General features: G+C 36.7%; 1 protein-coding gene across 2 annotated transcripts in view; it reads left to right on the top strand.

Moving 5' to 3' along the window:
* The window catches only part of UBR5 (ubiquitin protein ligase E3 component n-recognin 5), a 141423-nt gene that overhangs the window by 49853 nt on the left and 73699 nt on the right, over positions 1-17871 (top strand). Inside the window, exons 6-13 of one of the 2 annotated variants that reach the window (XM_065895605.1) lie at positions 1693-1882; positions 2075-2234; positions 2817-2966; positions 4759-4952; positions 14157-14273; positions 14358-14468; positions 15078-15232; positions 16551-16668. In XM_065895605.1, coding sequence (XP_065751677.1) covers positions 1693-1882; positions 2075-2234; positions 2817-2966; positions 4759-4952; positions 14157-14273; positions 14358-14468; positions 15078-15232; positions 16551-16668 — 1195 coding nt within the window. Of the gene's footprint in view, positions 1-1692; positions 1883-2074; positions 2235-2816; positions 2967-4740; positions 4953-14156; positions 14274-14357; positions 14469-15077; positions 15233-16550; positions 16669-17871 lie in introns of both variants that reach the window. The other variant, XM_065895604.1, reaches the window with a different exon arrangement.

Here is a 17871-nt window from a genome sequence, read left to right as displayed (position 1 = left end):
ATGACTCTAGTGGTGCTTAGTTGTCTTTAACTTCATTTGAAACAATTTTGTTAGATTGTATTGTGACAGCTGTCATATCAGCGTGCATGTAAAAAAACTTACCAAAATTGGTGAATTTTTGTGTAGCCATTTTAATATTGAAGATGGAAGAAAAACAACACTTTCGGCATATTATGCTTTATTATTTCAAGAAAGGTAAAAACACAGCTGAAACGCCAAAAAAAATTGTGCAGTGTATGGGGAAGGTACTGTGACTGATCAAACGTGTCAGAAGTGGTTTGCGAAGTTCCTTGCTGGAGATTTCTCTCTGGATGATGATGCTCCACAGTGGAGTAGACCAGTTGAAGTTGATAGCGATCAAATCGAGACATTAATTGAGAGCAATCAACGTTATACCACGCAGCTCTTACACATAGTGCTGCTATGAACATGGGTATGCAAATATCTCTTCTAGACTCTGTTTTCAATTTTTTTGGATATATACATAGAATTATAACTGCTGAGTCATATAGTGGTTCTATTTTTAATTTTTTAGGAAACTTCATAGTGTTTTTCATAGCACTGCACTATTTTACAGTCCTGCCTACAGTGCACTAGGGTTACAGTTTCTATACATCCTTGCCAACACTTGTAATTTTCTTTTCTTTTTTTTTCATGGTAGCCATTCTGATGGGTGTGAGGTGATAGGTGATTGTTGTTTTGATTTGCATTTCTCATGATTAGTGATGTTGACCATCTGTTCATATGCTTACTTGGCCATTTGTGTATTATCTTTGGAGAAATGTCTGTTCGAATTCTTTCCCGTATTTTAATCAGGTTATTTGATTTTTTTTGTTGTTGAGTGTTGGAGCTCTTTATATATTCTGGATACTAACCTCTCATTAGATAAACGATTTGTAAATATTTTCTTCCATTCTATAGGTTGCTTCCTTACTCTGTTGATTATGTCCTTTGAGGGACAAAATCCATTGGGATATTCATAGGGATTTTGATGAATCTGTAGATTGCTTTGAGCAGTATGGACATCTTAACAATATTAAATTTTCCATCCCACGGGCATGGGTGTCTTTCCGTTTAGTTGTGTCTTTAAACTCTGAATTTTACTTTTTATGCTGCAGACTGTTAGTAGTTATGTCTCATAGGTCTTTCACGCAAAGGTGAGATGTATTCTATAACTCACTTTAGAGCTGTGACTAGAAATGCTTGGTATGTGGTTCTTTTAAAAATTGTTTTAAAAGATGGAAAAGGGTGGTATATATCTTTCTAAAAAGTGAGTTTATACTTCAGCATTTAAAAAAATTGGAACAGTGTTTTTTTTTTTTTTGCGGTATGCAGGCCTCTCACTGCTGTGGCCTCTCCCGTTGGCGGAGCACAGGCTCCGGACGCGCAGGCTCAGCGGCCATGGCTCACGGGCCCAGCCACTCCGTGGCATGTGGGATCCTCCCGGACCGGGGCACGAACCCGTGTCCCCTGCATCGGCAGGTGGACCCCCAACCACTGCGCCACCAGGGAAGCCCGGAACAGTGTTATTTTAAAGTTCAGTTCTATTGTTCTGTCAAAATACTACTATAGCATATTATGTCAATTAGAAAAATAGCTTTATCATATTCTAAGATAATGAACATGAGACCCAAAGCGATCTTTCTGAATGATTGTTTAAAATGCTGTTTCTTTAAATTCTCCAATATTTAGAAGTCGTTGGAGTTCTGGAGTGGGTGGAAGTGGAGGAGGATCCTCTGGTAGGTCGTCAGCTGGAGCTCGAGATTCTCGCCGACAGACTCGAGTAATTCGGACGGGACGGGATCGAGGATCTGGGCTTTTGGGCAGTCAACCCCAGCCAGTTATTCCAGCATCTGTGATTCCAGAGGAGCTGATTTCACAGGTATGGATCTTGTAGAACAATTAACGTAAGATAGCAGGACAAGGTGAGGTTTAACTAAATATAGCAGGCTGTAGTCATGATTTATATCATGAATTGTGAAATACTCGTTTTCTGTATTGATCCTAGGAAGCTGATTTTAATAAAGAAGTTATGAAAAAGATAATTAGCATAGTACTCTATTTTTTATTTCAGGCCCAAGTCGTTTTACAAGGCAAATCCAGAAGTGTCATTATTCGAGAACTTCAGCGAACAAATCTTGATGTAAACCTTGCTGTAAATAATTTACTTAGCCGGGATGATGAAGATGGAGATGATGGGGATGATACAGCCAGTGAATCTTATTTGCCTGGAGGTTGGTTGATCACCATCATGGTTTTCTCATCTCTGAAGGGAGAGATTTTTTTTTTGACTGGGGAATGGAATTTTAAAGTGCAATAGATTTACTGACCTTTCCAAGGTGGTAGATATTTCTCACTGTAGTGTTTGATTTGATGGTAAAATTCTCTTTAAGGGAAAATGTTTTTGCTCAGTGGACTTGTGTTTGGTCCTATAAAGACATGGATGTATGTGCATGTCTTTATCACTGGCTGACAGATGACTGGAATGTTGTATTTTGATGCCCTTATTACTGAATATGGAATAACTGAACTGCATTTAGATTTTGACTTTCTGTGATGTCACAAAAATCTTCAATAGTGATCTTTTTTTCTTGTGGTAATTTAGTAGTTAGCCCAAGCAACAATCATGCAATTGATGTTCCTTAAAATCTGTGTTAATAACGTTAACTTTATTTCCTAGGTAGTTACTGCTTTTCTTCTCAGGTTATGTCAGTAGTCAGTCCCTGATTTTAATGTTTTAATTTTCAGGGATTTTTCAATGGTCTGCAGATTTTTTTCTCTATATCTGCTTCATTTATATTTGTTTCTGTTTATAGAGGATCTTATGTCTCTTCTTGATGCTGACATTCATTCTGCCCACCCAAGTGTCATTATTGATGCAGATGCCATGTTTTCTGAAGACATTAGCTATTTTGGTTACCCTTCTTTTCGTCGTTCGTCACTTTCCAGGCTAGGCTCATCTCGAGGTAATTTTGCATTTATTTCTTTGTGATTGTTGGCTGACTCTACGGAGAGATAGTGGTAGAATTCATTGTATTTGAACTTTTAATATTACAGTAGACGAAATCATTGCTTGTTAGTGTTTTTGGATGCTTTGGCATTAAAATAGTTACTTTTGAGTTTGAAGAGCCACACTAGAACTTTAGAGATGATCTTATCAACATAGTAGCATATATGTAAAGGGTTACAACTTACCTAACTGTATTTTTAATTAGGAATATGGATTCTGAAGTAAAAGCAGAATTCTGCTTTACAGTGACATGCAGCATTCAGATAACAAGTCTCTTTAGTTTATTTGATTAAAATAAAGTGATTATTTTGTTCATTTTAAACCCTGGTTAGATGGAAGAGTGAAATATGAAAAAACTTATTAGAATGAGATTGATCAATAGTAAATATATAGAAATGCTTATCATACTAAAATGATATTTTCAGAAGTTTGAAATCTTGGAAAGGTATAGTACACAGTAGAGTTTAGAAAGAAGATTTTGAAATCATACAAATATAAACCTTTCACTGTGTATGTTGATATGGATTTAGCTTGCATTTTAACTTTTGTAAGTCAGTATTTTTACTTTCCAGAATGTAAAACTGCTTGATTGAAGTAGCAGGCAAGAATCAGATATATTATTTACTTATCATTAGTAAACTGGAAAGGATGCTGTTTTATATTAAGACCTTACTGCAAATACCTAGTACTTGAAAGCAGTTTTAAAATAACAGACTTACGATGATCTTTTAGTGTACTGAACCTATTATGTAACAGCTTAAAAATTTTTAAAAAATAAGTGCATATTTTACTGCCTAAAATGCATCAAGTATTGCATTTAAGATATTCAATATCTAACACAAAACTCCTTCTAAATTTCTCCCTTTTGCTTTTCCTTAGGTCATTCTATGTGGGCATCTGTTTTACTTTGAACCATATGAAATTGGTGGTACTTGACCATGTTAGATCTGCATGGATGGCAGTTTTATATGGTTCAACTTAATATTGTTTTTAATCCTTACTATCCAAGTCTTGGAAAGTTTATTTTGGTTGCCTATTTAAAAAATAATATGTGAGCAAGCTAAAAAAACTGGTTTTAAAAAGTTTGTAGGCCAGTTTCAGGGGAAGCATTTTTGTAAAGTAATCTTTCTATAAAGATTCTCAAAAGAAAAATTCTGTCTAGTTTCTCAGAAATTTTAAGACTTTTCCATAAAAATCCAGCCTATAAAATTACTCTAAACAAGGGCTTGGATTATCAAAATTTCTATAGTTAATGGATTTTTATTTTACCCTTTTCAAGATTTGGTTGTTTTTTTTTTTAAATCTGTATGTGTAGACTCTCTAACAAATACTCTTTTTTGGTTTATGTATCTAACGTGTTAAAATTTTAATTTATGAATATTTTCTAATAAATTTAAGTTACGGTAAACATTTTTAATGAAAGCCAAATATTTAAAACTCCATTTAAAAAATCCAAATTCCAGTTTAAAATAAAGCAGTTCTGCTCTAAAAGCATATAGTTGGAATTCAGAAAAGTCTGCCTCTACATAGTGCTTAAAAATACTAGTTTATAATTTTCATACATTCACTTGAAAGAGTTAATGTTTTGAATGTTGCATGTCAAACTTATTAGATATACATTTACATTAAGTTCTTGTGAGTGGATAAACTGCTGTTAGTTGCATCCTGAAGGGTCTTTACTAGAGAGTGGCTTACTTTTATCCCACTGGTGTGACCCAATTGCATACCAGTTCTCCTTCTTCCCTTAGAGAGAGACTCTGAGCTGTTGCGTGAACGTGAATCCGTTTTACGTTTACGTGAACGAAGGTGGCTTGATGGAGCCTCATTTGATAATGAAAGGGGCTCTACCAGCAAGGAAGGAGAGCCAAACTTGGATAAGAAGAATACACCTGTTCAAAGTCCAGTGTCTCTAGGAGAAGATTTGCAGTGGTGGCCTGATAAGGTATTTGAAAAGAAACCCCACCCATCCTTTCCATTTTAACTGAATTCCTGGCACTCCCCTCCACCCCCCCAAAAAAGCTTCTGTTTTATTTCAGATTTTCGTACTGTCATTTAAAATGCAGACATAAATTCCCTGGCCGTCCAGCGGTTAGGACTCTATGCTTCCACTGCAGGGGTCATGGGTTCGATCCGTGGTCAGGGAACTAAGATCCTGCATGCTGCATGGCGCGGTCAGAAAATAAAAAATAAAAATAAAATGCAGACATAAAGTGATATTTTTGTTTTGTTTTAAATATAAGTAGATCATCTTTATTTGACAGTACAGGAGTCGTTTTAAGGAGATGTGTTCAGTGGTGCTATTTCTTTTTCTACTTGATGAAGTAAATCAGAGAAATAAGGATGGTAGTTCCAGATAATATATCAGCATTCTGTTTCAGGATTTCTTTTCTGGTGGTAATTATACCAGTAACAAATGGTATATTTCTTGGTAGGAATTTGTTTTGTACTGTCAAGAGTACCCCATTTTCTGCAGGGCAGGTTTCTGGTCATTGTTACAAGCATGCATGTCAGGGCAAGATTAGGGATCTGTGTTTCTTTGATTTTAGCTTTCCCGTTTGATGGCAGTGAATTCTGACAGGCCCTTTGCTCTAAAAGCTGTGGGAGACAAAGCAGGCTGAACAGGAATGGACTGGGGGAATTATGCTCTGCATCCTGAGTGGTAGTACAATGACTAGCTTCTAGAAAGCATGCAGGATTTAAGTTCACTTGAATCTGTAAAAATCCATCACTGCTACAAGTGAAACAGAGTTGACACATTCTTTTATTTTACTTTTATTTTTATTGGGGTGTAATTGCTTTACAGTATTGTGTTAGTTTCAGGTGTACAGCAAAGTGAATCTGTTATACAAATACATATATCCACTCTTTTTTAGATTCTTTTCCCATATAGACATAGTCTATTGATGGTGTGTAGGTTTCACTGTCTTAAGTGATTGGTAATTTATCTTCAAAGGCTCCTGTAGGAAGCCATGGGTTTTTCACCTGTTTTTTGGAGTGCCTGTTTCTTATTTCCAGAGCCAGTTGGATAGGAACTTTTCTAAAGTAGAAGTAAAAGAAGATAAGAACTTGAAGGTTATCTCTAGCAGATAAGGAGATTCTGATGTAGATTTCTTTTCTTTCTTTGAAGTTGAATTTGGGATATTAAAGGAAAAATATTATTTAGTGTTCTGAATTTGTTTATTTTTCATAGTTATTGTGACTCTTGATGTAGTTCATTTATTTTCCTCTGTATTCAGCTCATGTGGAAAGCTTGAATGCAAGAAGGAACATGAATTTCAATCAGCCTCTTTGTAAGCAAAAGGTTATTCTGTTTTCTTTGGCAGCTGACAGACTTTCCCTGAATTGCATTCTCTTACTTATTTCCATAAAACTAGAAATGTTCCAGTTTCTACTTTTACTTCATATGATAGGTGATTTAAACCATTGGGCTTTTTCTTTTTCATCTCTTTTTTTTCCCCTACATTGTTCTTTGTTTCCTGTTTCTCTTGCCTTGATCATGCTAGAACTGTGTCATATTGGCAGGAAGTAATAGAGGACTCATTAATCTTGTTTTAATAGTGCCATTGCATACATATTAGTGTAGGCTTCTTTGTCACACATCTGAAAGTGTTTTGAACAGTATGAGTTTAGCAAGCTTTTTCCCTGGCCAGTGTACCCTCTGTTAGAGTTAGCCGGTCTTTGTTGGCCTTTACTGATAGGCATGGTTTTGGGTATAGCTTGTTTTCAGAGACAGTTACTAAATGCATCGTAAAATCTTGACACTGTACAGGCCTTACTTACTTAGTGTGTTATTTCCTTCGTTTGTTTAGACATTGAATGAAGGAGAAATAGCAGTGTGTGCAACAAAGTATATCCTACCTATACCTTTTTTTTCCTATTAAAGAAAAATCTAATTTAAAATGTCACTGAAGAACTACTTTTTATTAGCTTGTGATTGAAATTTAGACATCAAAAATTTCAGTTCAAGGAAAGAAAACAGCATAAACCTAATTAAGCTATTAAGCATTATCCCAGTTATCAACAAACCACTAGATGATTGTTTTGCAAGGCTGAATGCTGCAGTCAGAAAGAGAATGCAGAGAGTTGTTAAAGGGAAAAAAGACCTTGCTTTTAGAACAGTGTGCAAAATGATCATACAGGGGCATAGAATACATTCCACATGAAGAAACAGGCACTATGTGGGGCCTTATTAGTCCTCCAGAATTGGGGGTAGTGATCCCTGAGGAGGAGAAAAGGGTTTTGGGGCAAACTTGATAGGAGATGGAGAGGTAGGTGGAGAGAGCAGAGAGGTATAGGGCGTCAGCACGCACTGTTTGGAGGTAGTTTCTCTGTCTCTTTTGCTTTCTCTCTCTCTCCCTTTTTTTTTTTTGTTTTTTGTTTTTTTGGGGGGTGGGGGGGGGTGGGAAGAGGGTGTCCCAGCTTAATTACAGAAATGACCTAAATTGTAAGATTGGTTAGTATCCATGGTATTTTTCATTCTTCCTTTTGTTAGAGTGCCTGAGAAATTCCACTGTTAAATTATCTGGAATAATTTTGACTTTCCCACCACCTATTTAGAGGAACGGCTACTTCTTCAAAATTTCACCATTTTCTAGGCTAATAAAGCTCCCTTAATGGTGGAATGAATGTTCTCTTTAAGCCTTTACAGTATAATCTTAAATTGAAAATATTTGAGGTAACCTTAAACTTTATTTCCATAAATTATTTTGATTTAAATGTCAAAACTAGTATAAAAGCATAATTGGTAACCCTTGTGCACTGTTGGTGGGAATGTACATTGGTTCAGCCACTATGGAAAACAGTAGGGAGGGTCTTTAAAAAATTAAAAACAGAGCTACTGTATGGTTTAGCAATTCCACTTCTGGGTATTTATCTGAAGAAAATGAAAACACTAACTCAAAATACATTTACCCCCTTGTCCATTGCAGCATTGTTTACAATAGCCAAGATATGGAAGCAACCTAAGCATCCATCAATGGATGGGGACACACACGCACACGTGATTGAGTAGCCTTGATTAAATGCATATTGTGTGTTAGGCCTTTTGTTCAGGTGTTAGGGTGAGAGTTTTGTAGAAAGGCAGAACAATGATGTTAATACTTTGGTGTAACTACCATAATGGAATTAGGTATAAGAGGCTTTGGGGAATCACAGGAGGCCAGAGTGATTACTAAGAGTTACTTTGATGGGAAGGTGCAGTCTTTCAATTAGGCAGTTATCTAACATGGCTCCATTTTCACTTCTCATTTTTGGAATTTACTTTTCTCAGATTAGAAATTTAGTTCTGTGTTGCTGAATGTCTACATTTACATTGTAACTATATATTATATATATATATACCAACCTACTTCCAACAAGAATCTAAAGTGACTGATAAGAGAATAAAAAATGCAGCCACAATAGTAGCAAAGACTGTTAAAAGTAAGAGTGCAAAGGTAAGAGCTAAGTAGTAAATGCTAAAGGGAAAGGGCAGACAAAACTTACACGGAAATCCATACTAAGTAAATCTGAAGTTGAACATAAAAACTTCTGCTTTGTGCCCTGTAACAAAACAAACCCTTTCAGATTAGAAAATGCACACATCCTTTATTTCCAGTAAGCTCCCAGAGAAGAATTTGACAGAAGTTGTTTGGTGGGTGATGAAGAAACAAAACTGATTCAGCAAGTCAGTATTGTTAATTTACAGTCGTATCGCTTACTGTTCTGGATCTATTTTCATATAGTTTAGGGAAAATAAGAAAATTTATTCTCCACCAGCCTTTTGAATTGTAGAGTTGTGTGTTATTCTCAAGTTTCTTTGAATGGTGTTGAGAGGAAATAGTCCCATGACATTTGGCTCCTTAAATTATTTGAAGCAGCCATCACTGTTGGGACCAATTGATCCAATTTGTTGGTCATTCTGCTTCGCCTTCAAGGTTCTAGAAGTGGAAATGGGTGAGGAAGATCTTTTTTTTTTTTTTTTAAATCGACATATGGAAGCTTCCAGGAAGTATCTGTTAAAAAAGTTGGCTAGGTGTGTCACAAATGTACTTTAATAATGAAGTAAGAGCAAAAGGAGAAGAGGTCATAAAGAGGAAGAGAAGCCAGGCATAAGGAGAAAATGGAAACCTAGATAGGTAAGGAGAAGTGAAGTGTGAATAAGGACAGTTAACAAATTGTGCCATGTAACCTGTAGTTGTATAACATCCATTTCAGCCATAATACACAGCACATTGCAGTTAGAATTGGTACCTAATGGGAAAACTAGTGTTTGCTGATAGTAGGAAAATTAAAAAAAAGAAAACCAAGGTTTGTAGGGAGAAATTTAGGAATAGTAAGACCAGTTTTTTAAAAATGTAAGTAACTAGGTGAAGTTAATAGGAGTTCATGTCGCTATGCTGAATGACCTTTTTCTTTTCTTTTTCTTTTCAAGCTTTGGCTTTTTAAGGTAATTATCATATTTCTGACATTTTCCATCTGTCTTTAGGGAGGGATTCCTCATTTGGTTGATCTTTAATGTTCAGACAGTTGCAAATTTATTGATTAGATTCAGCTTCTAAAGGATTCGTTTTGTTAAAAAAAAAAAAAATAGAGCTACAAACTACTGATCTTTATGGAAATGTGCATATCCACCTTTTCCAGTTGGGTTGAAGCAGGGCCCAACTTGCTCAGAAGCAGCCATTAGTATTTCATCAAAACGATAAAAGCCTTGTCTTCTATGATATTATGAAGTGTGTGAGCTAAAATACTGTTGCTTTGTGTGTATTTGATTGCTTTGTATTTCTCCACCTACTGATCTAAATCAGGCAAAAGACAATAGGTGATTTTTCCATCATCCTTTGGTTGGTGGTTTTGCCATCTCTCCACATTTGTCCATAATGGATTTTCAGGGCCTTCAGGGTTCACTCAGCTCATTCAGGACTAATGAGCTGGGGGACATTGGTCCATCCTTGAAGGATATAGGCAAGTCAGTTCTGAGAGTGCCTCACACACCATGCTGTGGCTATAGGGATGAATTGTTTAGGATTGTACTGCTCTGGCAGAGTTTTTACTCAAAAAGTTTGAGTTGAGATGAATTTGTTCCTTCAGTTGTCAGTGTGCTCCTACTGTGTGCCAAGCACCAAGCTGGCCTGTGGGAATGTAGAGGTGAATTCGTTATGGACCTTCCCATAGGCAACTCATTGGGGAAGAGAGACATTCACATACAATGAAATGTGTTCACAGTATGACCAGTGCTAGACTGAAGGTGTGAATACAGTATTTATAGGGGCTCAGAGTGGGGAATGACTAACACCACCTGAGAGATGTGGCAAAGACTTCACAGAGGAGATGACATTTAAGCAGCATTTTTAAGGTTAAGTAGGCATTAATCAAGATGCAGAGGCATTCTAAACATGTCAAGTATGGGCCTAGAGTCAGGAAAGGTCAGGGTGTGTTTGCGGAACAGTGAGAAATTCAGAATTGCTGCTCTGTGGTGGGAGAAGGAGAAGAGCAGGGTGGAGAAGACCAGAGAGCCCTAGACAACTTGCCAAAGAGTTAGGATGTTGTTCTGCCAGCAAAGTTCTTAGAGAAATGACGTGATGAGATTGGTGGGGTTTGGTTTTGTATATTTTTAGGGAGACGAGCACTATTGGCACAGTGGGAGAAAGATAGGAATAGTAAAAATCTAGAGTCAGTTAAGAGACTGGTAGAATTGTTGTAGAAGGGAATTGTGAGGCTCTCAACCAAAGCAATGACAGGGAGGATGGATGAAGGGAAGAATGTTCGAGGAAGTTGAGACAAAGTATAGCATTGGTTTGCTAGTCACCATCTGGTTAAGAGAAGAGGAGAAGTTGAAGAGAGGGCCCAGGTTCCTTTGTTGCCCTCCTGTTACAGGGTGGGTGGTAGATGTCATTCATGGAGATAGGGACTACAGGGGACATACAGCTTTGGAGGCGACGATGAATTCATTTTGGAGATGGTAGGGTGCTTTTCAGACATCCAGGCAGTTAATCTGCAGGTTAGTCTGCAGATAGAAGATTTACATGTTGAAAAGCGTGGCACCCCAGTGGATACAGTCACTTAGGCTGAGGGTGGAACATCATTTGAATAAACGGACAAGGACAGAATCTGGGTCAGGGAGTACATGGTGGTACAAGGGAGGTGGAGAAAATACTGTAGTCATGAAGATAGGAGGAAGACCAGTAGAGAGTAGTGACCTGTGAACAAGGGAGAGGAGAGGTTCTAGAACTGGTGATGAACAGGGTCCAGCGGTTCAAAGAGTTTGAAGAGAAATTGGATTGGTTCAATGCACGGGGCATCGATAAGGCTGTTGCAAGAGCAGGCGTGGCTGTCAGTGCGAGCCGGTGAGGTGAGACGGACGCCGGGTGACAGTTCACTTCCCCGGGGCCTAAGGCTGAAGGGCAGGCGGGTTTGGACGGTTGTGGAGGTAATGAGAGAGGGTTGTATCCACTGTGTGTGGTGAGTTGTCCTTAGATAGTAGAAAGGAACACTTCTTTCTCTGAGAAGGGGAGGGGGAGGGGAGAATGGTGTTTTTTCATTAAGTTAGTCAGGATGGAGATGGAAATAGGAAGCTTGTGCCTTTTGGGTGAGTAGGAGATGAAGTCAGGGCAGCAGAGTAACCAGAGTTGAATTTGACCACTTATTTGTGCCAGGTACTTTAATATATGTTACTTTATTTGGTTTTTACCGCCCCCCTCCCCATCGTGTTATTATTATACCCATTTTAGAAGTGAAGAAATGGGTTCAGAGAAGTTACATAACTTATCTGAAGTTACCTACTTAATAAGTGTTGGATCCAGGTTTTGGACTCAACTTGGTCTGATTCTATCATCTCTTTAACCAAGGGGTCGAGAAGGAAGTGTGAGGTAGAAATGTTAAGATTTGATGCAGCAGCCCTGGAGAAAGTACACGGTGTTTTTCAGATACCCATGGTGAAGGGAAGAGTAGAATTGCTAAGTTGGAAAATTTCAAGTTTGATCTCTTTCCCATCCCTCCATAGATGTGACTTGAAAATAGAGCTGATTGGCACTGGTAAAATAGAAGATTAAAATTAGTGTTCTTCAGTATCTATAGTTACTGCAAGTTACTGTATAGTTTAGATTATAACAGAAAATGAACAGAGAAATACTGACTAAACCTATTGATCTGTCTGCTTATAAGTGAAAGATTGAAACTATCAATGACATGTTATAATAAATGAATATCTATAGCTTCCCACTGCATCAGAAACAAGTTAAATGAAGTCTTGTAAACTAATAATACATCAGCGCCATTTATTGGTTTGGGGACCATTTTAATTAATAATAAATGCCCAAAATGTAGAACTTTAACCAAAGACTTGTCCATTTTAAAGCAAAATGGGGATTGAAGGGGCTTAAAATTCCTGTTGTTTCTAATAGAAGTCCCTGAAGAACGTATACCAAAGTGTTTGAGAACTTCATCCAAACCTACTTTAAAGCATTATGTGCAGTTAAGTTGTTATGACATAATTACATTGCATAATTGTTGGGTCCGTTTTCTTGAGCTTATAATGTACCTGGAAAATAAACCTCTTGAGGGAAAAAACAGTTCATACTGATTATTGGAGAAAGACTATATATGCAAGCAAGATCTTATTTTAAAGAGGTAACTTGAAACTCCAAGAAAGCACTTGATGTTTTAATTGTAGTTTTATAGAAAGTATTAATGCTTTTATGTATTTCAGAAATTTCGTATGTTAAATGGAAATTGTTTTAAATGTGTAAATATTTGAGTTTATGTAAGCATGTATGTACTGTGCTAAAAGTCACTTGTGTTGGGCTTCCCTGGTGGCGCAGTGGTTGAGAGTCTGCGTGCTGATGCAGGGGACACAGGTTCATGCTCCGGGCCGGGAAGATCCCACATGCCGCGGAGGGGCTGGGCCCGTGAGCCATGGCCGCTGAGCCTGCGCGTCTGGAGCCTGTGCTCTGCAACGGGAGAGGCCATGACAGTGAGAGGCCTGTGTACCGCAAAAAAAAAAAAAAAAAAGTCACTTGTGTTTCGGTTCGTGTGTAATATTAATATGCAACTTTTGGTTTAAAATTTTTTCTTAAACAATTAGTGGCTTACATTTTAAAAAAGAAAAATCACCAGCATGAAACTGCAAAAAAAAAAAAATTAGTGTTCTTTCTATACAGCTCTGAGGCATAACCTGTAAGCCTTGACAGGCTTCACAGACTATAGCTGAGCACCATAACCCATCTGACCAAATAAGATTGGAACTTGACAGAAACCTAAAACGACGCCATTAGTTTAGCATACTCTGGAGCCAGAATATCAAACAGAGCAGAGAAGTTTTGCAGTGGCAAAAATACAACGTAAAATCTGTTATTGGCAAGCTTTGCTGTGAGATTTCTGGTCATTTTGGTCTTACGTTAAAAAAATTATCACTTTATCATTTATATTATTTATTTAATTTATTGTCTGCACTTTTTATAATTTAATTGCGTTCCGACTCATTGCATGTGCATTGCTTTAAAACTAAATGAACTTTTACCTTAAAAAACAACACAGACACTTGTTTCAGCAGCTTGGAATAGCCTACAGGGAAGGAATCTTGTGTTGATACTTGACTTTCCCCACTTCAACTCCTTAGTCTGTTTTTTCTTCATTTATTCAACACGTTTATTGAGCATCTACTCTGTTCACTGTTCTAAGAACAGGGGATACAGTGGTGAACAAGACAAAGCTTATATTTGAGTGAAGTAGACTATAAATGAGTAAATACAATATGTCAAGTTGTGAAGTGCTGTGAACTAAAGAAAGCAGAGTCAGGAGATGGAATATTAGAGTGCTGATTTTGTAGATAGTGCAGTCAGGGAAGGTCTCATTTGAGCAGACTTGATTGAGGAGAGGGAGTGAGTCACCTGAGAAACAAGGCAAGAGAATGACAAGGACATGGTGGGATACTGGCAGGAGCAGGAAAAAGGCCAATATGACTGGAGGAGAGTGAGTTCGGGGGCGCGGGGGGTGGGGCGCCCAGGCCACTTAAAGGAGGGCATTGCAGGCTGTGCTGGAGACTTTGCTAAAGCGGTTTGTGTGTTCACATAATTAATCGAAATTTGATGTAGTAATTAATGTGATGTATCCGAATCTTTAGGTTTGGCAGTTGTTATATTTATACCACTGTGTTATTTCCACTCTACAGGATGGAACAAAATTCATCTGTATTGGGGCTCTGTATTCTGAGCTTTTGGCTGTCAGCAGTAAAGGAGAACTTTATCAGTGGAAGTGGAGTGAATCTGAGCCTTACAGAAATGCACAGGTATTTCATTATATTAAATCTTGCTTTAAATAGCTCTTCAAATCAGCATACAAAATGGTAATCACTTTTCTTATGCTTTCAAAGAATCCTTCCTTACATCATCCACGAGCAACATATTTGGGGCTAACCAATGAAAAGATAGTTCTCCTGTCTGCAAATAGCATAAGAGCAACTGTAGCTACAGAAAATAACAAGGTATGACACACTGTGAAAAACATTTCTTAAATTCTTGATTTTCTTCCTCTCCCTGCCCCTTTTCCATCTTTTCATTTCTATCTGTCTATCTAACTAGATCTGCAAATAACAAAGTGTCTCAAGCCTTAGTACAGTAATCCAATGTATAATCTTTTTATTGCTGGTTTATCTCTGTATTATAATTCCTTTTCAGAGATAGCTTTCTACTTTAGGGGAAGGAAAAAATATTCACGCTAAGTCCTGGCAAAAGAGGAGATATTCAAGAACTACAATAGATAGATTGAGGAAGTATGGATATTATATCTGAGATTATCAGTGTGACTTTAGAGTCACTAAATTCGTTTAAAAATTGTTGGAGCAGATATGGACTTTCAATTAATGCCTTAGAGATGACTTTAGACATTTATTTCAATAACTACTATTTTGATTGACTTGCGTGAAGAAAGTATTTTAGTTTCTAGTCTTGTTAAGAACCTTTTCTGAATTACTTTTTTTTCTAGCCTTTAGAATTCCAGTCCAGAGTGTAGGTATTCCTTGCCCTCGTTTTGACCACAACCCTTTTGAAAAGATTACTTGTTTTAATTTAATCCTCTGATGTTTTATCTTTAGGTTGCTACATGGGTAGATGAAACTTTAAGTTCTGTGGCTTCTAAATTAGAGCACACTGCACAGACTTACTCAGAACTTCAAGGAGAACGGATTGTTTCTTTACATTGCTGTGCCCTTTATACCTGCGCACAGCTAGAGAACAATTTATATTGGTGGTGAGTATCACAGAGGGGGGTATTTCATATCAGTGGATGCTTTTAGTACGCAGATAGGTGCTTTGAGTAGTGGAATACCAATAGAGAAGGTCAGTTGAAAGATAATGCTTTAGACTCACAGAAAACAAACATATGGTTACCAAAGGGGAATGGGGTTAGGGGAGAGATAAACTAGGAGTCTGGGATTGGCAGATAGAAACTGCTCTATAGAAAATAGACACACAACAAGGTCCTACTGTATAGCACAGAGAACTATATACAATATCCTGTAGTAAACCATAATGGTAAAGAATATGAAAAAGAATATACATATGTATAGAATATGAAAAAGAATATATATATATTTTGACCACAATCCTTTTGAAAAGGTTACTTGTTTTTATTTATATTCTATATGTGTATATATATTCTTTTTCATATTCTATATATAGAATATGCATATAATATTCATATATATTTCACATTATATATATATATATATATATAAAATGTAATATAATAACTGAATCACTTTGGTGTACACCAGAAGCTAACACATCATTGTAAATCAACTATACTTCAATTTTAAAAAAAAAGCTAATGCTTTATAGAGAGGGAAATTTTCACTTTGGAGCAAAGTAACATTGGAAAAAACCCTTAAGATAAAGAAAAGCTTATAAAAATAATACATACTTAGTGACTATAATTATGAAATTTTTAAAAGGTATAAAGTAGAAACAAAACTCACCTATAATCCTACAACCGGAATGTAACTACTATTAACATTTTGGGAGTATTTTATTAATCTTTTTTTTTCCTATATATAAACGTGTACTTTGCTTTTACTTAATTAGAAACTTAGAGTGTTTTTCATACTTTTTTCATTTAACAGCGACATAAAATATAATTTTAAAGGTTATTAAAGTATGTCATTGTATGAATATTCTGTGCCTCATTTAATTATTCCTTTAATGTTCGAAAGGGGCTTCAAATGTATTTTCTGTTGTGTTTTAGGGAATTATCAGCAACTTTGCATTGGCAGAAGTAATGTATAGGGGAATTTACTAATGAAACAGAATTATTTGGAAGTAAATATCAAATGATGAATTTCCTGTGACTTTTAATCCTAAATGTTTAATGAAAGTGGACCCAGTTATGTATTATAAACCTGTGATCAAATTATGATTATTAATAAGTTATACATGCTAATATTATACTGAGGCAAAAATATTAGAGAAGGAATATACAAGTAATACTTAAATATAATGTGTGTAATTTCAGATTTATTTAATGGGCTTCTTCGCCGCTTATTTGTCCAATTTTTGCTTTTCCTTTTCAGGGGTGTAGTCCCTTTTAGTCAAAGGAAAAAAATGTTAGAGAAAGCTAGAGCAAAAAACAAAAAGCCCAAATCTAGTGCTGGTATTTCTTCAATGCCGAACATCACTGTTGGTACCCAGGTAAGTGGTTAGAATTAAGTCTGTCCTGAGACTTCTCTGGTGGTCTTCCTTGGGTAAGTCTCCACGCTCCCAATGCAGGGGTCCCCAGATTTGATCCCTGGTCGGGGAACTAGATCCCACATGCATGCCCGCCACTGAGAGTTCATACGCTGCAACTAAGAAGTCCGCGTACCTCAACTAAGAAGTCCGCATACTGCAGGCAAAATAAATAAATACATATTAAAAAAAAAAAAAAAACGAATTAAGTCTGTCCTAAGGGACATTGTTGCTCATCAAAATCATTTCTTCCCTTGTAATTAATTCCCCCGTAGGCAGTTTTGTAAATGAATGTCATTTGAAGGACCTGGTTCCAGTAGTATGTATGTGCCACATCACTTTTTACTCAATAGCTGAGTAACAGATTCTGCCCTGATGTCAGTTGGTTTTCTTGTGGGACAGGAATCTCAGATTAGCCTGGTTTTAAGAATCATTTGGTACTTAAATGTAGAGTTTAAAAATGTAGAGTCTGGAGCCCCTTGCCTGAATTATTCTTTCAGTTGGTTGGTGGTAGGACGCAGGCTTCCTTATGTGTCACAAACATCCCAGATGATTCTTATGACCAAGCAGTTTGAAAGATACTGCTCTCTGGCGATATTGTCAGCATTAGTCTTCGTCAAATCTTCGTGTTTCTACTAGTTTCTGAGATGGTTTTAGCCTCTTATATATATATCTTATGGAGTGTGATTTTCTAGTTCCCCATTGGTTCTCAAAGTGTGGTCCAAGGACTCCTGCTGGCTTCTCAGCCCTTTCAGGGGATCTGAGAGTCCTTCTTTTTCCAGTTACCTATCTGTGTAAGGCTGAGTTGTCGTCATATACTTTAGCTAAAGTAACATATTACAGCAAATTGAATGCAGGAGCATACATGGGACTCCAGCTGTCTTCCATTAAATTAGACATTAAGAGATTTGCAAAAATGTAAACAATGCCACTTTTCTTGCTGATTTTTAAAAAAATGTAGTTATTTTTATAAATTATATTAACATGGGGTTTATTAATATTAAATATTTAAAATTTTCAGTTTTAATTACTAATACATAAAATACCAACTGTATATGACCCACATAAAAGATTTGGGGATCCTTGGTAATATTTAACGGGGGGGGACGGTCCTGAGACCAAAAGAGTGTGAACACTACCGTTATACTTCTAATTCATTAGATTCTG

Source organism: Phocoena phocoena, chromosome 17, assembly GCF_963924675.1.
Source record: "Phocoena phocoena chromosome 17, mPhoPho1.1, whole genome shotgun sequence".
NCBI classification, from domain to species: Eukaryota; Metazoa; Chordata; class Mammalia; order Artiodactyla; family Phocoenidae; genus Phocoena; species Phocoena phocoena.
The sequence above is the reverse complement of the archived record's forward strand: the minus strand, read 5'-3'. Positions and strand labels throughout refer to the sequence as shown.